The sequence below is a fragment of the Vulpes vulpes genome, chromosome 9, assembly GCF_048418805.1.
Source record: "Vulpes vulpes isolate BD-2025 chromosome 9, VulVul3, whole genome shotgun sequence".
In the NCBI taxonomy this organism is placed as follows: Eukaryota; Metazoa; Chordata; class Mammalia; order Carnivora; family Canidae; genus Vulpes; species Vulpes vulpes.
This window is the reverse complement of record NC_132788.1, coordinates 100,098,720-100,121,373: the sequence shown is the minus strand read 5'-3', so window position 1 is coordinate 100,121,373 and position 22,654 is coordinate 100,098,720. Positions and strand designations below refer to the sequence as shown.

Here is a 22,654-nt window from a genome sequence, read left to right as displayed (position 1 = left end):
GCAGGCTCTCCAAGAGGTTAAGGGAAGTGAGACACACAAAACCTGAGCGACAGTGCCCCTCGCCTCCCAGATCAGCGCCTCAAGGACCATCGGGGCTCCTCCAGGGTGGAGCACTCACCCGATCACCTCCGGGGCCAGCTCCCGCCGGTTCCGGGACTCAGAGCCAGGACCCGGCCGGTGGTAAGGGAAGACCATGGCCTGGCCGTGCTCATCCAGGCGGAAGCGCAGCGACGTGCGCAGGATGCTGCTGAGCCGCTGCAGGAAGTCGGCGCTGGACCGCAGCAGCTCCTCAGGCGGCAGCAGCACGGTGACCACCAGCACACCGCGGGCCAGCAGGGCCGGCACCTCGCCCGCACAGTCCAGTCCATCCCAGCCGCACTCCTCGGTATTGCAGCCCTGGTCGCAGCGGCCGTCCGCAAAGTGGTCTGCACAGTACTTCTCGTACACGGGGCTGGGGGAGGAGAGGAGTAGGCTCAGGGTTCATCCAACACCCCTGCACACACACACACACACACACACACACACACACACACACACACGAGAGCACCCAGACTTCAGGGACACAACGGGGACAGGCGGTGAGAGCACAGAGGGCTAGAATGTGTCCGACAGGTGTCAGGCTTTCTGCAAATCCAGCCATTCCTTCAGTAACTATCAATAAATAAATAAATACAGACAGATGCGTGCTATATGTTGGATGCTGCCGTAGGCATCCAGGAGATGGCTCAGACACAAATCCTTGCCCAGGCCTTCCGGGGGGCAGAGACAGACCTTAAAAGAGATGAATGAGCAGAATACACAGCGTTCCAGTTACACGTCAGTAGAAGCTAAATATAAACACACACGGAGCTATGCAGAATTAAATGCTAAGGAGAAAAATAAAGCAGGTGCAGTACTGGGGGTGGCCAGGGAGGAGCTCACTGAGGAGCCGCTGTTTGAGCAAAGGCTTGAAGGGGGGAGGGAGGAGCCATGTGGCTTCCTGAGGGAAGAGGATTCCAGGCAGAGGGAACAGCCGGTGCAGTGCAAAGACCCTGAGGTGCGGCCAAGCATAGGGTATCTGAAAAGTGGCAGAAGCCAGGGTGTTTGGAGCAGAGTGAGTGAGGAGGAGAGTGCAGGTAATAAAGACAGGGAGTTGACAGTGAGGGAAGACTTCTAGGCAGACAGAGGGACAGAAGAGGCGGAGCACAGAGATGGGCAGATGGAATTCATGGGACAGAAAGACAGCACTCATGAATACATGGAGAGGGGCAGGAGATGGGCAGGAATAGGCGGGCAGGGACATGGACAGATGAACGGGCACACAGAGAGGCAGAAGGGGTGAGGAGACAGAAGGATGGAAGAGGCACGTGGATGAACACGGATGAAGAGGTACAGAGGAATGGACAGATGAGGCTCATAGACAGACCAGCATACAGATAGACAGGTGGATGGACAGACGAGGTCCAAGGATGGACCAGAAGAGATGCAGACAGTGATGCCTGGGTGGCTCAGTAGGTTGAGCATCTGTCTTTGGCTCAGGTCATGATCTCAGCGTCCTGGGATTGAGCCCCAAGTCAGGCTCCCCACTCAGCAGGGAGCCTGCTTCTCCCTCTCCCTCTGCCCCTCCCCTAGCCTGTGCTCTCTCGCTCTCTCTCCCTTTTCAAATGAATGGACAAAATCTTTAAAAAGGAGGGGGCGGTGCCTGACTGGCTCAGTTGGTTATGCATCTGTCTTCAGCTCAGGTCATGATCCCAGGGTCTTGAGATCCAGCCTCGAGCTGGGCTCCCTGCTCAACAGGGAAGCTGCTTCTCCCTCTCCCTCTCCCTCTGCACCTTCCCCTGCTTGTGTCCTCTCTCTCAAATAAATAAATAATTTTTATTTTTTTTATTTAAAAAAATTTTTTTTAAGATTTTATTTATTTATTCATGAGACACAGAGAGAGAGAGAGAGGCAGAGACACAGGCAGAGGGAGAAGCAGGCTCCACACAGGGAGCCCGACGTGGGACTGGATCCCGGGTCTCCAGGATCACACCCTGGGATGAAGGTGGCGCTAAACCGCTGAGCCACCCAGGCTGCCCTATTTTAAAAATTTTTAAAGATTTTATTTATCTATTTGAAAGGGGCAGAGGGAGAGGGAGAAGCAGACTCTGTGCTGAGCGGGAGGCTGGATTCAGAGTTTGAATCTGCGGAGTGGAGGATCATGACCTGAGCCGAAGGCAGCCGCTTAACCAACTGAATGAAACCCCACCCCCACCCCAGGCGTTCCTAAAAAAATTTTTTTTAAAGAAGTGTAGGCAGACGTTTGGGTGTATGGAGGGTCGAACGCCATCCATGCATGGACAGAACAAAGTCCAGGGTTGGACAAACAGGACATAGGGATAGACAAATGGAGTGCACAGGCAGAAAGACAGGCAGGACCCATGGATGGACAGACTGATGGACACGCGGGCGGACACACAGGCGGGGTGCGGCCCGGCAGGCAGCCGGCAGGGGCACGTGGACGGGCAGACAGGGCACACGGGAGCACAGGGGGCGAACGAGCGGGCGCCACCCCCAGACTAAGGGCGACAGCGGACGGCAGGTGGAGAGGCAGGTGTGGCGCACGGATGGAGCGGACACAGGCCGGCCAGGCCACGGACGAGGGGCTCACTTGCAGGCGCGCTCGCGGCCACCGGCGCGGCAGTCGAAGTTGTCGTAGAGGCAGGCGGGCGAGCTGCAGGCGGGGTCGCAGCGGCTGTTGTTGAAGAGGCGCCAGCACTGCAGCGCCGCGCACTGCCGCCAGGGGTCGCCCACGCTCAGCGAGCAGTCGCCGCCGTCCCAGCCGCAGCCCGGGCTGTTGCACTCGCGGTCGCAGCGCCGGTCCCCGCTCCTGGCCTCGCAGGCGGCGCTCGGGCACTGCGGCTCCTCGGGGGCCTCGGGCGCCGCCGCGGGCGCCTCGCAGCGCGGTCCGGCCCAGCCCGGCGCGCACGCGCAGCGGAAGAAGGGAGCGAGAGGCGCGGGGCGGCAGGAGCCCCCGTGGAGGCACGGCGAGGCCACGCAGCTGGCGTTGGCGGCCCCGGGCGGCGACCCCCGCGCGCCCCGGCAGGCGGGCCCCGACAGGCCGGGGGCACAGGCGCAGCGCGGCCCGCGCACCGTCTGCTGGCAGGGGACGCCCGCCGGGCACTGCAGCTCGCGGCAGGAGCGCGCCACCCGCTCGCAGCGCGCGCCCCAGAACGGCTGGGGGTTGGGCAAAGAGAGGGGCGGTTAGGGGGTCAAGGCTTGGGAAGGTTGAGCCTCCCTCTCCCGGGCCGGCCCGGTCCCGGGTCCCCCCAACCCCTCCCCCGCCCACTGCAGGTCCCCCCCTTGCAAATAAGCCCTGCCTGCCCCAGGAGGCCCAGCCTCCCAGCTCCACTGCGCCCCCCACCCCCAACCCACTCTCTCTCCAGGTATTTTCAGTATTTCTCAGGAACCCCTTTCCCTCCCACCTCGACTCCCCCAAAGCCACATCCTCCAACAAGGCCTCGCTCCCAACTCCTCTCCCAGAGACACTGGTGTCGTATGACCTACCGGAATGCAGTGACAGGTAAATGTCAGCACACCCCCAGGGCCTGGGCTGGGACGGCACTGGCCTCCGTGCTGGCAGGGCTGGGACTCGCAGGGAGACAGGTCGGTCTGACAGCGGGGACCTAGACAAGCAGGAGCGGGAGGGTCAGCCACAAGGCGGGAACACAGGCAGGATCCCCGCGCAGCCGCCTCTCCGGTGCTTACCTGTGAAGCCTGTACGACAAATGCAGCGGAAGCCCCCACCTGGGTCCTGCAGACAGTCCCGAGTGTGTGAGTCATGGCAGGCACCCGGGCGACACTCATTGATGTCGGCCTCACAGCGCAGACCGGTGTATCCCGGGGGACAGGTGCAGCGGAAGCCACCCACTAGGTCTACGCAGGTACCGTTGTGCAGGCACCGGGGGCCACCGTCCAGGGGTGGGCCTGGGCCACAGTCGTCCTCATTAATCTCACAGAGCACTCCTTTGGGGAGGGGACGATGGGGGAGCAGTCAGGAGGGGATGGGGACCCAGCCTCCCATCCTGTCCCCCACCCTGGCCCTGGCATACCCAGTGTTCCTGGGGGGCAGGAGCAGAGATAGCGGGCCACAAGGTCAATGCAGAAGCCCCCGTGCTGGCAAGGCTGGGAGGCACATTCATCCACATCATCCTCACAGTTGTCCCCGGTGTAGCCAGCTGGACACTGTAGTGATGTGAGACAAAGACTTCTAAGCCCAGAGGGACACAGATACTCCCCAGGAAGACACAGAGATCGCAGTACAAAAGGACATAGAGTCATCCAACACACAGAGGCCTGCACATCCAGTCACAGAGGGTCGCAGACACGCCGGGTACAGAGAGACACAGATACACAAATGCACAGGACAGGCACACAGGAGAAACATCAGGTACCCAGATACACCCAAGAAACACACAACCAGAGATGCACTCAGACACCAGCACGTGCATTCCTCCCCAAAAAGTCAGGGCGCACAAAGGGACAGAGACACATCCAGGAAACAACCGAAGACAGAGGCACACCCAGACAGGCAGAAAATCCCTCAGATCAACCAAGAAATATACCCACAAGATTATACCCAGAGACACAAAAGCAAAAACCCAGACATGCCTAGAGAGCGACACACCCATACCAGGTCACAGACACACAGAAGTGTGTGTACAGACACACCCAGCATGACTAGCTCCCGTCTCCGACTCTGGGCGCCCCTTACCTCACACACATAACCCCCCATGTAGCCTTGACAGGTGCCCCCATGCTGGCAGGGCTGGGCCAAGCAGGGGTCCACCTCCTGCTCACAGTGGCTGCCCGTGCGGCCTTCGGGGCACACGCAGTAGTGAGAATTGTCCTTGTCCACGCACTGCCCACCTGTCTGACACAGCTCTTCCAGCCGCACCCCTGCACAGAGGAGGGCGGTGTCAGGCACATATTCCCATCACTCTCAGCATCACCAAACAGCCCTGCTGGCATCAGTCACCAGGGTCTCACGCACACTCCATCGGCTTGTCACACGGCCCTCCAAACTGGCACAGTCTCAGTCACTGGCACACACGTACACACGCCTCTACTGCCCACACTAGCTCAGTCACACACAGTGTCACAGACGTCATCCCAGATACCTCATGGTGACAGAGGCAAGCGCCCTCCTGGCCCTGACCAGCTGTCCCACGGTTACACTTCCACAGACGCTCACCCATACACCCCATTCTGCCCGATAGTCTCGCCTTATTCGGCTCACAGTAGCACAAAGCTCAGGCGCACACACCCTCCTGAGCCCCACACCCCGACTCTGCGCTCCGCCTCACCGATCTGGGCTGCGGCCTCCCTGCAGGGCACGCTCCGGAGGTCACAGAGGCGGCCGCTCCACCCCGGAGGGCAAAGGCAGTAGAAGGAGGCCCCGGTCCGGGCACAGCGACCCCCGTTCTGGCAGGGCGCACGGCTGCACCAGTCTACCAGCGTCTGCAGGGGAAGGGGTCAGCATCAGTGCTGGAGGACCCCCGAGGAGTCGCACCCCGGCTTCTCCAGGGCCCCAAGGCAGTCCCCTACCCCGGAGCAGCCCTCCAAACTCCTCTCCCCGCCCCCACCCCGTGACCCTGCCCACCTGGCACTGTGCGCCAGTGAAGCCCTCTGGGCAGGTGCAGCGGTAGCCAGGGTGGGCAGCGGTGCAGACTCCCCCGTGCAGGCAGGGCCGAGAGAGGCAGGGGTCGGCCTCGTGTTGGCAGTGCGCGCCCGTGTAGCCAGGGCGGCACTGGCAGCTGAACGAGTTCACGCCGTCCACGCAGGTCCCGCCGTGGAAGCAGGAGCTGGAGGGGAAGGGAGGAAGTGAGGGGTGGGTCAGGCTCCACACCCATGCAGGCCCCGCCTTCTGGCCCAGCCTCCCATCAAGAGGGCCCTCTCTCAGACCCCTACCCCTACCTTTAGGGACCAGTGTCCCCAAGGTGACCTCCAAACAAATGCCCTGACCCTTCCTGGACACTCCTCCATCACGGATCAGAGTTGTGAGGTGGAGTAAGAGTGAGAGTCCCCACTCTCTCACATTCCACACCCCATCCATTACCAGGGTCCCTGAGCTCCCAGGAGCAGCCCCACACACCTGGGGCTGCAGTCGGGCAGGTCCTGCTCACAGTGGAAGCCTCCATAACCAGGTGGGCAGGTGCAGGTAAAGGAGGCCACGTGGTCCGTGCAGGTGCCCGGGCCACAGGGGCTGCTCAGGCACTCATCCACATCTCGGGCACAGCGGGGACCAGCAAAGCCAGGGAGGCAGGAGCACGAAAAGGAGCCCACGCCATCCTGACAGGAGCCACCATTCAGGCAGGGGTCTAAGGTCCGAAGGGAGAAGGCCTGGTCATACACCCGGCCCCCCATCAGCCCAACCTGACCCAGCCATGCCTTTCATAGAAGGGAATCGGGAGGAAACCAGCCTTAATGGGCAGGGGCATATTTGGTCAGCGGAATCCAATTCTGTCCCCTCTGTGGCCTTATCCCCTCCCTTAGCTGGAAACCTCACCTATGTGCAAGGAGGGTGGAGACAGAGGAGCCAAAAGGCCCCCTGAGCTGCCAAGCCCATGCGGTTAAGTTATGTCTATTTATTCCTGGGCACAGCACAGAAGGCCTCCTCCAGACCCAGGCTGGCCAGAATAGTGGCCACGGGCCACATGGGGCTCTTAAGCCCTTGACATGTGGCTGGTCCAAAATGGGATGTGCTGAAGTATAAAATAAACACTAGATTTCTGATTTTGAAGACTTAGTATGGAAAGAAAATGAATGTAAAATATCTCAATTTTATATTGATTACAGTCAAAATAAGTTTTATATATTAGTTTAAATAAAACACATTATTAAATATATATCTTTTTTTTTTTTTTACTTTTTGTGGCTACTAGAAAGTTTTCAAGTGTATAAGTGGCTTCCATTATGGATCTATCAGTGCTCCTTGAGGACTCACTGGGGCCCTATTATGTCATATTTGACACATAATGTTAACTTATGGCTTGTTGCCAGAGGCAGTTATGGTTTCAGGCACCCCATCCCTCTTGCTTTGTGACCTTGGGCAAGTCACTTAACCTCTTTGGGGCCGTGGTTTTCAAGAATAAAATGGGGGAGATAAGAGAACAGTGAAGATGAAAGCACAGTGATGTGCACACAGTATGGGCTTGATGAACATATGGTCTCAAGCAGCAACCCCGGAGGGCTCCCCTCAACTCACTGGGGTCACAGTCGTCAATGTCCTGATCGCAGGAAGGACCACTATACCCCCTGTGGCAGGTACAGCTGAAACTTCCCTCCAGGTTGGTGCAGGTACCGTGGGAACCACAGGGTGAGGGACCAGCACATTCATCCACATCCTGCTGGCATCGTGGACCTGGGAATGGGGACCAAGGTAACATCTAGGGTTAGAGGGTACAGGGTAAGGCCTGAGCGGACCTGGCTCTCAGGGGGAACCGGAGGGCTGAGGTGGGTAAATACAAGGACAAGCTATGCTGTCATTTGCCTCTGGGTGTTTTGCACATGGCTCACGCTGTTCCCTTGTAGCATTCTGATTGAGGTCCGCCCCTCAAGGAAGCTGTCCCAGAACCCTCTGCCTGGGTCCTAGCTTCCCCACCCCCATATCCCTTCTTCTCCAGAACCGACCACACAGGCTGCAAGTGTCTGTCCAGCTCAGGTCCCTTCCTAAAAAGAAGCCCCCTCAAAAGGCAGAGCCAGGGCGGCCCAGGCGGCTCAGCGGTTTAGCGCTGCCTTCAGCCCAGGGTGTGATCCTGGAGACCCGGGATCGAGTCCCGTGTCAGGCTCCCTGCATAGAGCTTGCTTCTCCCTCTGCCTGTGTCTCTGCTTCTCTCTCCGTGTCTCTCATGAATAAATAAATAAAATCTTAAAAAAAAAAAAAGGCAGAGCCAAGGGTAGGTTTCCCTCTGGGGACCCAGCACCAGCCAGTATGCAGCGGGGTGCAGAGGAGGTGAAGGAGAGGAAGAAGAGGAAGAGGCAGATGGTGTACCTTGCCAGCCGGGGGAGCAGGAACAGACAGGCAGCTGGCCGGGGGAAGCCTCGCAGTGGCCCCCATGCTCACAGGGGTTCGGGGCACAGGGAGACGGCAGCTCACACTGGCGGCCTGTAGCAGGCAGGCAGAATGAGACAGTCTTGACAGATTCCTGGTATTTCCCCCAGGGTCCCCACCTTGATACCCACCTCCAAAGCTCCTAGGCGGGGAGGAGGCAAATGCAGAGGAAGGAGAGTGGAGCAGAAAGGAAACAAGCAAGAAGAAGTGGGGCGGGAGAGCCTGGGGTGGGAACGTGGGGGCACACACCCTGGACACCAGGGGGACAGGTGCAGTGGAAGCCCATCCCGTCACTGGTGCAGGTGCCGCCAGACCGGCAGGGCTGGGATTCACAGGCATCGGGAGCGAGGCTCTGGCTGCATCGGGGGCCACTCCAGCCAGGCTCACACACGCAGCGGAACCTGGAGGGGACGGCAGTCAGGGCACGCCCGTGGGCGGGAGGCAGCAGGGGTCAGGGGGCTGGGGAGAGGCCTCACCCTCCGGGCGCATCGTGGCAGACACCGTGACTGCAAGGTTCTTGGGCACAGGGATGGCTCGGGGGGAGGCAGAGCGGGGGCAGGGAGCCGGGAGGGCAGAGGCAGCGGAATCCATTTTCCCCATCCACGCAGGAGCCTCCATCACCGCACGGGCTGGACGCACACTCGTTGATCTCCACGTTGCAAAGGGGCCCTGAAGAGCATGAAGGCAACCTCATCCCAGGACAACGGCCATGGTGCCAACAGGGAAGGGCAACCTTGCCCCGTTTGGCCACACCCTTGGGCGAGAACCATCTCATCTTCATAACACATCAGCTCTTGTCCACATTAAGACAGCCACCTCCTCAAGCCAAAGCTGCGTCACCCCAGATCATACTCATCCCCAAACTTACATGAAGTCACCTTCATTTTCACCAAGGATTACTTTGGCCCTATGCAGAAACACCCCCCTCCTTGAGACTGCGGCCAACCTCAGGCCAACGAGAGAGAGCTCAAACTCAAGGCTACGTGTGGTCAATCTCATTGGACAAGTGAATGCAAAGAGAGGGGCAAACTCGGCCAAGAATAGGGTGATTTCATCCTCGTCCTCTCCCCCTATAATGGCCCTCTTCCCACAACAGCCACTTGCCCACCTGTGAAGCCAGGCTGGCAGACACAGTCATAGCGGTTGATGCCATCACGGCAGACTCCGAAGGTGCAGGGGTTGCTGGCACAATCATCAATGTTCACCTCGCAGTTCACTCCTGGGGAAGGGGATCACAGCAGGGGGAGCCACCACTGAGCCCCACCGGGGGCACCATTCCCAAACCCTCTGTGCCCTTCCAGATTTCTGGCCCAGCCCAGCCTCCGGCCCCACCTGTAGTGCCAGGAGGGCAGCGGCACAAATACTTGTCCACCAAGTCTAAACATTTGCCTCCGTGGCGGCAGGGCTGGCTGCGGCACTCGTCCACCTGGCTCTCACAGCGTGTGCCCGTGTATCCCGGGGCGCAGGCGCACGAGAAGCTGGCGATACCATCCACACAGCGCCCATGGTGGCACGGATCCGGGGAGCAGTCATCCACGTTGCGCTCACACAGGGTGCCCTCGAAGCCTGGAGGACGGAGGGTCAGGCTCTGCCCACTAGCCAAGGTCTTGCCCACAGCCTTGGCCTCGGCCCACTCCTGGCCCCCCCACCCCAGGCCCTGCGCATCCAGCCAGCGGGAGGTGGGCTCGGCCCAGGCCCCGCACCCTAACTCTAGCCAGCTACAAGCTCCAGGACTAGCCCCCCCAAGACACCTCCGCAGATACATCCCGTCCCCAGCTGTAACCCCGCCTCCAGTCCTTACACTAGCAACCCTGCTCCCCATCACTCTCCACTCTGGACTTGGAAATGGGGACACGTGGGACTCTACCTCAGCGCACCCAGTCTGGGCCAGACCTGTTGGCCCCGCCCCTAGGCTCACCTCCATCATTGGTCCCGCCTTGCTGCAGCACCCCCCCACCCCCACATTTTCCTCAGGGCTGTTTTTTGCCTTCCCCCTCCCCTGCCCCGCCTCCAGGCCCTCTCACCCTCTGCGCAGCGGCATTCATAGCCATCGGGCTGGTCTACACACTTGGCTCCGTTCCGGCAGGGTGTGCTTGCACACTCGTCCACATCCAGCTGACACATGGCCCCGCTGAAGCCTTAGGGTGGGGAGTGGGATGGACAGAGGCTCAGATAGGGTCAGAGAAGCCACCCCTTGCCAGCCCTGTCTTGTTCGGGTGACATGAGTAGGATCATCATTTACTTAGTTTTGTGTGGGTTTTTTTGTTTTTGTTTTTTTGCCTGTTTTTTAAGTAGGCTCGGCGCCCAGCGTGGAGCCCAATGCAGGGCTTGAACTCACCCTGAGATCAAGACCTGGGCTGAGATCAAGATCAGATGCTTAACCGACCCAGGCACCCTAATTTAGTTTTAAATTAATTTCAATGTTTTTCATAGCATGTGGCTTCTTTCATGACAGTTATCCACTAACATGGTCTTATAGGTGCCCCTAGAGCCTTTGCCTCTGCGGGGACCTGTCTTTTTCAGGCTCCCTGGCCCAGGGTCCTCACCTGAGGGGCAGGTGCAGCTGAAGCCATTGACTCTGTCTTTGCAGATCCCACCGTTGACACATGGGCTACTCTGACACTCATCCATGTCCACCTCACAGTAGGTGCCTGTAAAGCCTAGGGAGTGAGGGAGGGTATTAGGGCGGTGGGGGTTAGCCTCTGTCCAAAGGGAGAACAAGCGGGAGAGGATTCCCTTTCTTACTCAGAAATAGTCCCCCAGAGCCTTGCTTGGCCTTGTCGCCCAGCCCAATGCCAGATTCAGCTTTTGACCTCACGGTGGACGCTCATGTGGGCCTGACTGGCCCAAGGATTCTAAGATTCCACATGGGCCTTGCCTTCAGACCACTCTACTCCCTCTGCAGTAGTCACACTATACCGGGTTCTCAGCTACCAGCCCCAGGGCCCCCCCCACAGTCTTGGGCCCGGCCTCAATCCCACCCCAGTGTTAGTGTCAGGCTGTCTACAGGCTCCTCAACCCACTCCAGCCCCTGGTCGCGCCCTCATATCATCCCCAGCCCCCCAGTGGGTCCTGAGGCACAGACTCTACTCCCAGCCCATCTGAGATTCTATGGACCCCATTTGACTATGGCCCTAGCCTCCCACAAAGATTCTGCTCTGGCCTAGCCTCCATCTCATCCCAGGCTTCAGTCCCTGGGGGTCCCGTTCCAGACACAGTTTCACCCAGGTGGGAGGGACCCTCGTTGTGGCCTGCAGGCTTCCCTGGCCTTGGCCACAGCCTCAGGCTCCGCCCTCACCACACCCACCACGCACCTGCCATGCAGATACAGGTGAACTGGCCAATACGGTCGAGGCACGTGGCCTGGTTACGGCAGGGCCCGGAGAGGCACTCGTTGACATCAGTTTCGCAGCGCGGGCCAGTGTAGCCACGGCCGCACTGGCACAGGAATGAGCCCTGTGTGTTCACGCACCGGCCCAGGTGCTCACATGGGTTGGCGCCTGCAGGAATAAGCACCCCCAGTGTGAGCATGGGTGGCTAAGGACCTGCCTCTTGCCTCCCTCCCAACTCTCAGATGGTGCTCCCCTCACCAATGGAGCACTCATCCACATCCTGGTCACATGCCCCGCCAGTAAAGCCTGGTGGACAGGTGCAGATGGCCCGGCCATTCACAGGGTTCGTGTCGCAGATAGCATCCTCGTGACAGGGGTTGCTGACGCAGGCATCATCCAGATGACACAGAAGTCCTGGAAAGGGGTAGGCAGAGTTCAAGAGTGGACCCTCCAGGGGATCCCTGGGTGGCTCAGCGGTTTAGCGCCTGCCTTCGGCCCAGGGCGTGATCCTGGAGACCTGGGATCGAATCCCACATCGGGCTCCCTGCATGGAGCCTGCTTCTCGTTCTGCCTGTGTCTGCCTCTCTCTCTCTCTCTCTCTCTCTTTCTCTCTCTCTCTGTGTGTGTCTCTCATGAATCAATAAAATCTTAAAAAAAAAAAAAAATCAGACCCTCAAGCTCTGCCCAAAGTCCCACATCCCCCACACATTGTTTTGTGTTTTGTTTTTATTAACCTGCGGTGTATTCAGTAGGTATTTTTCCCAATCATTTATTATGAAAATTTTCAAATGTAACACAAAGTTGATGCATACCCCTACCACTTATACTCAACTACTGTAAGCTTTATGTATTTTTTTCTGAATCATTTGAAAATGAGTTGGAAATATCCACATATTGTTTTAAAATCTGTTGACTCCCTTTTCTGATTATATACCTTTACGCCTTTGCTTCTACAGCATCCTCTGCCTGACATGACCTGTTGTCCATATCCAAGTCCCCCTCCCAAACACCTTCCCTGACCTTTGCCACTTGCAAAGGTCCCATCTTCTTCTCAGTCACAGGATAGCTCTCTATTTTGAGGGCTACTGCCCTGGACTCTGGGCCAGCCTCTACTTAGGCCTCTCCCAGGCTCAGCCTGCACCCCAAATCTGGCCTCCAGCATAATCATTCTCACATTCAAGTCAGACTCCATCTCTGCCCCCACTATAGAACCATCAATGGCTCCCTGCTGCCTATGAAGAAAATGGCCACTCACCAGTCTTGCCCATGGGACAGGCACAGTAGAACGAGGCCACACGGTCATGGCAGGTGGCCCCGTGGAAGCACACAGCCGTGGCACAGTCATCGATATTCTGACTGCAGCTCTCGCCTGTCCAGCCATTGACACACACACAGCTGTGGCCACCCAGAGTGTTGAAGCAGGTGCCCCCATTGTGGCAAGCGTTGGGCTGCAGCTGGCATTCATCCACGTCCTCCGTGCAGAATTGGCCTGTGGCATACAGACATGCCAGTCCATACCCGCTGCATGCCCACCCAACGTCTGCCACCTGGCTGTCTTCAGCCCTGGTGCTCACCTGTCCATTCGGGAGGACACTGGCAGTTGTAGGTGTTGACGCCATCCACACACGTCCCCCCATTTAAACATCGGTGCCCTGGACAGTCATCCACATTCACTTCACAGTTCTGACCCTCGAACCCTGGCATGAGAGGAGGAGGCAAAGGTGGTCACTGCCAGGCTGGCCAGCTGTCCCTGTGCTCCTGCTGCCCCCCCCCCCAGGGCACAGCTCCCTCACCAGGAAGGCAGGCGCAGTCATAGGTGAGATCGCCACTCTGTCTGCATGTGCCCCCGTTACGGCACGGCGAGGGGGCACAGGGCACGGCAGGATTCTCACACAGTGGCCCCGTGTAGCCAGCTGGGCACTGGCAGCGGAAGGACCCGGGCGTGTTGAGGCAGGTGCCGCCGTGGCGGCAGGGCCCTGGCACCCGGCACTCATCCACATCACTTCGGCAGCTGCGGCCCTGGTAGCCAGGCGGGCAGGAGCAGATGTAGCGGCCATCGGGCCCCACCGAGCAGCGGGCCCCATGGGTACAGGGGCTGCTGAGGCAGGGGTCCGGCAGGGAGCAGTCGGGACCTGGAGGGACCAGGAGAGGGTGAGCTTGGGCTCTTCACACCCTTGCCTGCCCCGGGCTCCCCTCCAGACCATCCCTTACCTCGGAAGCCACGGGGGCAGCGGCAGGAGAAGCGGGCGGCGCCTGCCACCACGGAACTCTGGCAGACGCCACGGCCAGCGCAGGGGCCCGAATGGCAGGGGTCCTCCAGCTGGCACCGCTCGCCCACCCATCCCGGCAGGCACCTGTGGGCAGAGACAGCTTAGTACAGAGCAGTACTAGGATGGTACTGGGCAGGAGCATCCCAGACCCTGAGATACACACACGTGAAAGGCAAGAAACACACAAGCAAACAGCCCAACAAATGGGCACACGCCTCGTTCATTCGTGCAACAATGTTCCCTGAGTGCCTACTATGTTCTTAGCAATAGGAATACAGTCGCAGACACAATAAAAGTCATCCCCACCCTCTTTATGCTCACAGCCAAGTTGGGCCAAGAGAAGATACACGAATAACGATACAACATGCCGGCATGGGATGGTAAAGGCCGTGAAGAGTTCAATGGGTTTGCGTGATGGCCCCAGAAGAGAAACGCCCATGTCCCAGAACCTGTGACTCTGACCTTATTTGGAAAAAAGAGTCTTTGCGGTTGTAACTAAGTGAAAGATATCACAGATGAGATCATCCTGGATTTTCAAAATGGGCCCTAAATCCACTGGCAGAGGGAGGCTTGGGAGAAAGAGGAGAAGACCATGTGACGACAGAAGCAGACATCGGAGTGTTGCACCCCCAAGCCAAGGAGCGCCTGAAGTTGCTAGGAGGTGAAGAGGCCAGGAAGGACCCTCCTGTGAGGCCGCTGGACACGGCGGGGCTGCCAACACCTTGATTTCAGACCTCTGGCCTCCAGAACTGTGAGAATAAATGTCTGTTGTTTTAAACCACCCAGCTGGGTGGTCTGTTATGGCAGCCAGGAAACCACGACCCAGAATAAAGGAGATGAGTGACAACGGACGGCAAACCTGGTATCTTCAGCCCGAGGAAGGTGAGCGAGGGGGCCGTGGGGCTGTGTGAGGAAGGGCCTTCGGGGCAGAGGGAACAGTGAATGCAAAGTCTCAGATGCCAGGAGACAACCACTCAAGCACGCACAGACTCAGAAACATACAGACGACACCGCGGGACAGCCGGTTCCACACACTGGCCTGGCACACATTCAGACCCAAATCCACAGGGCAGTTCACAGACGGCATCTCGGACAGAGAGGGGAAGTCTCACAAATCCTCCACCCCTTTCCTGGAGGCACCTACAACCCTTCCTGCCATTGGGAGGAGGAGGGGACACCAATGCTGGCGCCCTCTTACTGGGATGGAGTCCTTGGCCTCCGGCCCCTGCCCCAAGCCCACCAAGGCAACCTTGAGTATGAGGGGAATAGAGCCCTTGGTCTCGAGACTGGGAACCTCGAGAGGGGCGCGGTGGCGGTGGCGGTGGCGGTGCGGGAGGGAAGGGTTAGGACGGGCCAGAGGGTCCAAGGCCCCGCCCCCGACGCTGCCCACCCCCCCACCCCCGCGCGGTGCCTCCCTCTAAGCTCAGAGCTGACTCAGTCCCTAGCGTCACCCACAAGACTCCCCCCACCCCGGCCCCCCGCGAAACAGGCCAGAGCACGGCACGGCAGGGGTGCCGATGGTGCTAGGAAGGGGGGCCCAGGCTCCGAGCCCCTCCCCAAAGGGATCCCCTCGACCCGCAGGGCTAGGACGTGCGTCGCGACTGTGCGCCGGGAGGGGGCGCGCTGCGCCGGGCGCCGGGGACTGGCGGTCCCACCGCCGGGCAGGGCGCGGCCGCGCGGCCCCCTCCCGACGCCCCGGGCGGGTTCCCACGCTCTGCGCCCCGCTCCCCTGCCGACCGGTCGGGCCGGTTCCAGCCTCCGCCCGCGCCCCGCCTCACAGCCTGGGCTTTGGGGGAAACCGACAGGAGAGCGCAGACTGGGCTGGGGGTCGGCGGGAGGGGAGGGGAGGGGAGGGGAGGGGAGGGGAGGGGAGGGGAGGGGAGGGGGGAGGGGGTGCGGTGAAGATTGGGAGGCAGAGATGAGGGCTTGGGAGGCTACTTTGAGTAAGAGGCTAAGGAGGGGGTCCACGGAAGCCTGACATATTGGGGCGTTCCTAAAAAGACCCCAATATTTAGAATCTGGAAGGAGATGGGGGCCCGTGGGGAGTGGATCCCCCCGGCCCAGCTCTGGGGACAGACCGCTCCACTCCGGGTAATCCGGGCTCCGGGCGGCCGCGCGCGCTGGTGATTCACCTGTTAAGGGGCGGGGCAGCGGCGGCAGCATTCACCTGTCGGCAGTATTCCAGGTGCCGAGCTCCACTGAGCAGGCGCCCGGCCCCGCGGCTCCGCCTCCCAGGTGAGTAGCTCCAGATAGGTCACACTTCCCCCACCCCCACCATCGCGGACTCCCAACCTGAGGAACCCGCTCAGCCAGGCTAAGCCCCCACCTGGGTGAGCCCAAGTGGGACTCCAGTCAAAGTGCAGTGTGTAACTTCAAAGGGGCTCTCCAGGATCAAAAGTCACCCCGGACCCGTCCAGCTTGGCACACATGTTGTTGAATAAACGAATACATTAGTGAATCAGTCAATGGCTACGATTACTAATGACAATATTTTTTTTTTTTTTTTTTTTATGATAGTCACAGACAGAGAGGCAGAGACACAGGCAGAGGGAGAAGCAGGCTCCATGCACCGGGAGCCCGATGTGGGATTCGATCCCGGGTCTCTAGGATCGCGCCCTGGGCCAAAGGCAGGCGCCAAACCGCTGCGCCACCCAGGGATCCCTAATGACAATATTATAAAAGGAACCAAGCATTTCCCCACAACCTTGGGACGTTCCCCTTTATGGCATGTATTCCTGTGCCCCTGCCATTATTATTAATAATCATCATCTTCATCGTCCTCCCAATTTATGGAGCACTTACACTTTACGTAAGTACGCTGAGCACTTTGCGGAGTTCATCATATGAAGTGTCTCTCGACCTCTACAATCAACCCCGTAAAGGAGGAACTATAATTGCCCCCATTTTCCAGATGCAAAAACAGATTCAGAGAGCTCAAAGCACTTGCTCAAGGTATCCCAGAGCCCAGAATTCAAATGGACTCCTGTCTCCCTCTGCTCAGTGCTTTCCCTGCCTCTGCTCTGCTACTCCCAACCCTCTGTCTTTCCTTACATTATCCAACAACTGCATTCTTGAACCCCTTCATGGTCACATGCCAGGGAAAAGCACTCCTATGTCACAAATGCAATGAGATCCAGAGAGAAGTGACTAACCCAAGGTCACACAGCAAGAAAGTGACAGAGCAGGGCTGGATTACAGGCCTCTGTACCTCCAACACTAAATACTGAGATATGGGAGGATGTAATTGGTATTGCCAAGCCACTGCCATTGGTCCCTGAAGATCTGTTGATTGAATAATAACTACCTCCATCAGAGTCTTTACCTGTGACCTCAGGCAGCCAAGAACTCTGTGAAGTGGGGGTTAGTGCACCTGTTTTCCAGACCACAACACTGAAGCTTTAAGAGTTTAAGACCCAGGCAGTCAGCAACACCATGTGGGATCTGAACCCAGGCCAGGCAGACTGCAGAGCCCCTGCTCTCAACCTTCCTCAGTTCTTAACCCCATTCTAGAGGTTCCCCAAAACATACACATGTAGGAAGTGGCAGAGGCATCCACGGTGCACAGAGGCCAAGGGAGAACACAGACCACCTCCCCACACAGGACCCACTGATGGCTCAGAGCCAGGCACTCACAGGCAGGCAGCCTCCCGGGAGGGCAACTGGGTGCAGCGACCTCCATTCATACATGGGCTTCCGTCCAGGCAAGGGGGTGCTGTGTGGGAGCAAAAGGAAAATGGGGGGTCAGCCAGGCACCCAGGAACCCCAGCTCAGAGTGACAGAGCCCATCCTTCCCTCCCCTAGGCAACAGCTGCAACGGGCTGGGGGTGTCTGTGTGGGTGCATGGAGCCCCTGCATCCACAGTTCCCACGGCCCCCCGCCCTGGCCCCAGCTGTTGGGGCTGCAGCTGTCCCTGCCAGCTCAAGCCCTGGGAACCACAAGGCAGGGGCGGGCAGGAGGAGGTGCTGACTTGTGCCAGATGTGGGGACTCAGGAAGCTGCCAGAATGGGGGGTGTGTGTGTGTGCAGAGGCAGGAAGTGAGGGGTGCTGAGTGTTGAAGGGAGGTCTGGGGCTGTGTGCCCAGATCCCAGGGTAACGGAGAGGGCAGAGGCAAGGAGGCCTGGGGCCATGGGTCTCCCTTGCCCTGATGTTGGGCATCTACTCCAGGTGGGAAGACCTGCATGGTGCTCTGGTGAGAGGCCAAGGCCTGTAGCCCCTGCAGAGCCAGCACTGGGTGTTGTAGGGATGGGGTGTGGGTTGAAGGGAGGAGCAGCTGGCACCAGGCATGTGCTGCCCTGTCCGGCGTCCCCATCCCTGAGGGCTGTGTCCCTCGGGGGCGTGGCAGTCTAACTCTCCTGCCAGACTGGTCCGGGGTGTGGCTGGGTGTGAGCTGGTGGAGAATCGAGTGTGCTGGCAGGTGTAGGACCTCTGTGTGTGTGCGCGCGTGTGTCACAGATAGAGAGATGGGAGGGAGATGGAGGGAGATAGAGAAAAACGGAGACACACAAAAAAGGCAACGAAAAGCAGGACAACACAGAGAGGGGACAGATGTACAGAGATGGGGAGGAGACAGAACAAGTTGAGCTGGACGGGAGAACAGGACCACATGGCATGTATCCCCTTCCTCAGTGGACAGAGACAGGACGTTACCACCCCAGACAGGGGCCTGGAAATGCAGACTGTGGGACTCGCCAAACTGCGGGCCATGGGAGCCACGTGTGTACTCTTAAGGCACACGCGTGTCCAGATGCCTGCACCTCCTGTGTGCGGGCTGGAGCTGCTGCGGGCCCGGGCACGTGAGCGGTTTAGCGGGGCACAGAGCTGTGCGTCTGTGTGGGACCAGCGCATTCCCAGGTGTGTCCGTGTCTGGGGGGGTGTGCCTGTCTGTCCGCGTGGATAAGCCGGGTGTAGGCCCGCCTTGAGTCTGTGTCCGTGTGTGTCTGGATGTGAGCAGGCAACGCGCACGAAGCCTGGGCCGGCGGTCGGCGGTGCGGTGCGGTGCGGTGCGCAGGGACGGCGGTAGCTGTGTGCAAGGCCAGCGCGCGAGCAGAGCAGCGCATCCCCTCGGCGGGCGGCGGGCGGCGGGCGGCGGGCGGCGGGCGTGTGTGCGTGTGTGCGCGCACGTCTCCACCGCAAGTGCGACCCGGAGCCGTGTGTGCGGGCGAGTGTGTGACAGGCCGCGTGCGCGCCGGGCCCGCGGGGGCGGCGGCTCCTGCCCGATCCTGCCCGGGCGGGCGGGCGCTCCCTCCCGGCGCGGGCCCCCGCGGCTCCCCGGACCCCGGGCCCTGTTCCGCCGGCCGGGCCTCCCCCGGGGTGTGCGCCCCCGCAGCCCCCGCAGCCCCCGCAGCCCCCGCAGCCCCCGCAGCCCCCGCAGGCCCCGCAGCCCCCGCCCGGGCCCCGCCGCCCGTCCCGCTTTGTCTGGCAAAGAAAGCGCGAGGCCGGCCCGGGGGGAGGGGGTGTCTAGACGGCGCGGCCATTGTCCCGAGCGGGGGAAGGGAGAGCGGGGCGGGGGAGGGGCGGGAGGGGCGGGGGGCCCGGCCCGAGGGGGAGGGGCTGGCCGGAGCCGACCGGCGCCCGAGCCCGAGGAGCACGTGGGCTCGCGCCCCCCGCCCCCGCCTGCCCTCCCCTCGCGGGGGCGGCGTCCCGGGAGGGAGCGGGGCCGCGGGCGGCGAGAGGGGCGCGGGCGCCGCTGGGGCTCGGGCTCGGGCTCGGGCTCGGGCTCGGGCTCCGGCTCCGGCTCCGGCTCCGGCTCCGGGTCTTGCGGCGCCCCGGCCTGGGAAGTTTTTCCCCGAGTTCGGAGCTCCGAGAACTTCGCGCCCCCTTCCCGTCCCCCGCCCGGCCGGGCCAGCCCTGGGTGTGTACGGGGGCTTTTGTGCGAGGGGTCCCCAGCCTGGGGGGTCCTGGGGCTCCGGTCGGGACCTTCCCAGGACTCCAGGCGGACGTGCGTTGGGAGCGAGCCCCAGACTCTTGGTGCCCCCGACCTTGCGCCCTTGATCCCCGCACCTCAAACTCCCAGTCCCTCATTTCTGGGTCCCTCGTCCCCAACCCCAATCGCTCCTGCGCCCCTATCCTGCGGACCTCGGGGCCCTGCGCCCTCCCCCCATGGAGCCCCTGCCCCCCCCCCCGGGGCTGGCACGCAGCCCCCGGGCTCCTGCGCTCCCTGCCCCTGCTCTGCTCCTTGGCTCCTAGGCCAAACCCCCAGCCCCAGGCTCGGGGGGGCTTCAGCTGCTCTTACCCTCCCCCACCCGCCCACCCAGTCCCGCCCGCCGGGTCCCAGTCCCTCACCTGCAGCCCCGGGCCCCGCTAGCAGTAGCAAGAGGGGCAGCGCCCGCACGGGCGGCAGTGGCGGCGGCGGCGACATCGGGCGACGGCGGCGGCGGCGACCCCGGGTCCCCGGCCCCATGGCGGCCAGCCGCGACCCTCCCTCCTCCCTCCTCCCTCCTTCCCTGGGCTCCGGGCGCGTCCCGGGCCAGCCTCCGCGCCGCCAACTTCGCCGAAGTGAGGCTGCCGGGCCGCCCCGCCCCCAGCCCTGGGCTGCTCGCCCCGCCCCGGGGCCGGCCCAGAGCTCCCCCGCACCCCCCCTACCGGCCTCCCGGGGTCCCTGCCCACCCTCCACCCACGCAGCCTGGGACCCGCAGACCCGCAGAAATTCAGGCGGGCGGTGCAGTGAGGCATGGGCTGACCCCGCAGTGACAGACACGCCGGCTTCGTGAACACCCGGGCTCCCAACACACACTCAGAGCGCGGGCACACACAGAGCCGGGGCACAAACACAGACCTGCAGATGCCCCAAAGTCAGGGCAAGCACGTCCTGAGAAGCTCATGCACGCAGAGCCACCATGCACAGATGCAGGCGCGTTCACAGAGCTTCACGGGGACTTAAGGCACAGAACACAAACCCAAAGCTCAGGCCCAGCCAGGCCTTGAGCCTGTCGCAGCATTCCCAGCCTCAGACCTTAGACACACATTAGGAAGGAGCCTCAAGCATGTGGGCAAACACACACACACACACACACACACACACACACACACACACACCTTCTTACTCTCAGCTCTCCTAGAAAGCTCTTTTCCACTCTGTGTGAACTCCAGAGGTCCACCCCAGGCCCCAGCACCGCCCAAACCCTACCCAGCTTTGCTGTTCAGCCTTGCTCCATTTGATCAGCTGCCTTTTCCAAAATCAGTCATGCTACAAAGCCCTGGAGCAGCCCACTCTGTCTCTGTGGCGATAATGGGGACCCCAAGAGGCCCCAAGCCCAACCCTGGAGGGGCTCTCACTCTGGGGAAGAAAAAGCTGGACACAGACCCCCACCCGCCACCCCCAGCACGGCGGGTTCAGAGCTGGGCCAGAGGCGTGAAGTCTGGGAAGGGCATCTAGAGGGGTTGGTGAGGGCTCTGCCTGAGGGTAGTTACTTATTTGTTCATTCATTTATTCAACAAGTAAGTATAAAGCTCTGGCTCTATGTCTGCCTTGTTCCAGGGGGTGGGGGTAGGCCTTCCTCCCCCTGAGAGGGCTCCCCAGAGGAGGGTTGAGCAGTGCTCAGCCAGGAAGGATGAATTAGAGGGAAAAATCTAACAGCAGAGACACAGGCCTGCACCCACAGGAGGGAGCAGAGAAAGGAGGAGTGGACAGGCCAGGGGTCACACTAGCTAGGAGGAGGGGGAGGACAAGGAAGCCAGGCTGTCCCCCTGGTATTTGGCTTGGGGGTGAGGCTGCAGGGTTGGGGAATGGTTTGGGGATGAGGTGCTGAAGCCATGGGGCCTGGGGATGCCCTAAGAGCAGCTGAACACTGAGGCTAAGCCATGGTGGGAGAGAGTCACAAGGGTACCCCGAAATCTTCAGGCAACTCTTAACCTTTTTATTTTAGAATAATTTCAAACGTAGAATAGCGTAATTTCCAGGGTACCTGGGTGGCTCAGTGGGTTGAGTGACTGCCTTTGAGTCAGGTCATGATCCCAGAGTCCCCAGATGGAGTCCCACTTTCAGATCCCTGCTCAGGGGGGAGACTACTTCTCCCTCTGCCCCCTCACTCTGCTCATGTGCTCTCTCTCACTCTTTCTCTCAGATAATTAAAGAATACTGTAGGGGCAGCCTGGGTGGCTCAGTGGTTTAGCGCCGCCTTCAGCCCAGGGCCTGACCCTGGAGACCTGGGATCCAGTCCCACGTCGGGCTCCCTGAATGCAGCCTGCTTCTCCCTCTGCCTGCGTCTCTGCTTCTCTCTCTTTCGGTATGTGTCTCTCATGAATAAATAAAATAAAATCTTTAAAAAAAATTAAAAAAAAGTAAAGAATACTGTAATTTCCATATGCCCTTTGCCCAATTTCACCAACTCTTTCCACATTTTGCTACATTTGCTCTATAATCATATATATGTATACGGACACACACACACTTCCTCTCTCTCTCTCTAGGTGTCTTTTTTAAAAAATTTTTAAGTTTTTATTTATTTATTTAGAGAGAGAGAGCCTTTGCATGCAGGGGGAGGGGCAGAGAGTGAGGGAGAGAACCCCAAGCAGACTCCCCACTGAACACCTCACCACCCAGAGATCACGACCTGGAAAGCAGAAATGGAGAGTCACATGCTTAACCAACTGAGCCACCCCGGTGCCCCAATGTACCTTTTTGTTTTTGAGAGCAAGTTGTGGACGTGCTGTTCCTTTCCCCCCTAAAACGCCACTGCGTGTTTCCTGAGAATGAGGGCATTCTCTTACCCAAACAGACCGCAGCTGTCAGCCTTAGTCTATGTTCCAAGTTTTCTGTTGCCCCAATAGCATCCTCTATAGCATGTCTCTTCGCTGGTCCAGGATCTAATCTCTGACCATGTGCTGTATGTAATGGCCATGTCTCTTCACGTCCTGTGATCTGAATCAGTTCCTCAGCTTTTCTTTGTCTTTTGTGATATCAACATTTTTTGAAGAGTTGAGATCATCCATTGCACAGAATGTCCCCCAGCAGGCCAGCCTGCTGGTTTCTCCGGACCAGC

General features: G+C 59.9%; 1 protein-coding gene across 1 annotated transcript in view; it reads right to left on the bottom strand.

Annotated features, from left to right (window-relative positions):
* Positions 1-20,106, bottom strand: part of NOTCH3 (notch receptor 3) — a 34,116-nt gene extending 14,010 nt beyond the window's left edge. Inside the window, exons 1-25 of the mRNA XM_072721361.1 lie at positions 19,956-20,106; positions 17,307-17,385; positions 13,615-13,757; positions 13,197-13,535; positions 12,978-13,100; positions 12,659-12,892; positions 11,662-11,817; positions 11,386-11,571; positions 10,618-10,731; positions 10,096-10,209; positions 9,404-9,637; positions 9,180-9,290; positions 8,548-8,740; positions 8,321-8,472; positions 8,012-8,125; positions 7,226-7,381; positions 6,113-6,338; positions 5,621-5,822; positions 5,325-5,478; positions 4,733-4,917; positions 4,071-4,203; positions 3,727-3,984; positions 3,526-3,644; positions 2,630-3,195; positions 119-451 (exon numbers count right to left, since the gene is read on the bottom strand). Of these exons, the coding sequence (XP_072577462.1) occupies positions 119-451; positions 2,630-3,195; positions 3,526-3,644; positions 3,727-3,984; positions 4,071-4,203; positions 4,733-4,917; positions 5,325-5,478; positions 5,621-5,822; positions 6,113-6,338; positions 7,226-7,381; positions 8,012-8,125; positions 8,321-8,472; positions 8,548-8,740; positions 9,180-9,290; positions 9,404-9,637; positions 10,096-10,209; positions 10,618-10,731; positions 11,386-11,571; positions 11,662-11,817; positions 12,659-12,892; positions 12,978-13,100; positions 13,197-13,535; positions 13,615-13,757; positions 17,307-17,385; positions 19,956-20,073 (4,742 nt within the window). The 5' untranslated portion in view covers positions 20,074-20,106. The remainder of the gene's footprint in view (positions 1-118; positions 452-2,629; positions 3,196-3,525; positions 3,645-3,726; positions 3,985-4,070; positions 4,204-4,732; positions 4,918-5,324; positions 5,479-5,620; positions 5,823-6,112; positions 6,339-7,225; positions 7,382-8,011; positions 8,126-8,320; positions 8,473-8,547; positions 8,741-9,179; positions 9,291-9,403; positions 9,638-10,095; positions 10,210-10,617; positions 10,732-11,385; positions 11,572-11,661; positions 11,818-12,658; positions 12,893-12,977; positions 13,101-13,196; positions 13,536-13,614; positions 13,758-17,306; positions 17,386-19,955) is intronic.
* Positions 20,107-22,654: the final 2,548 nt, after the last annotated feature.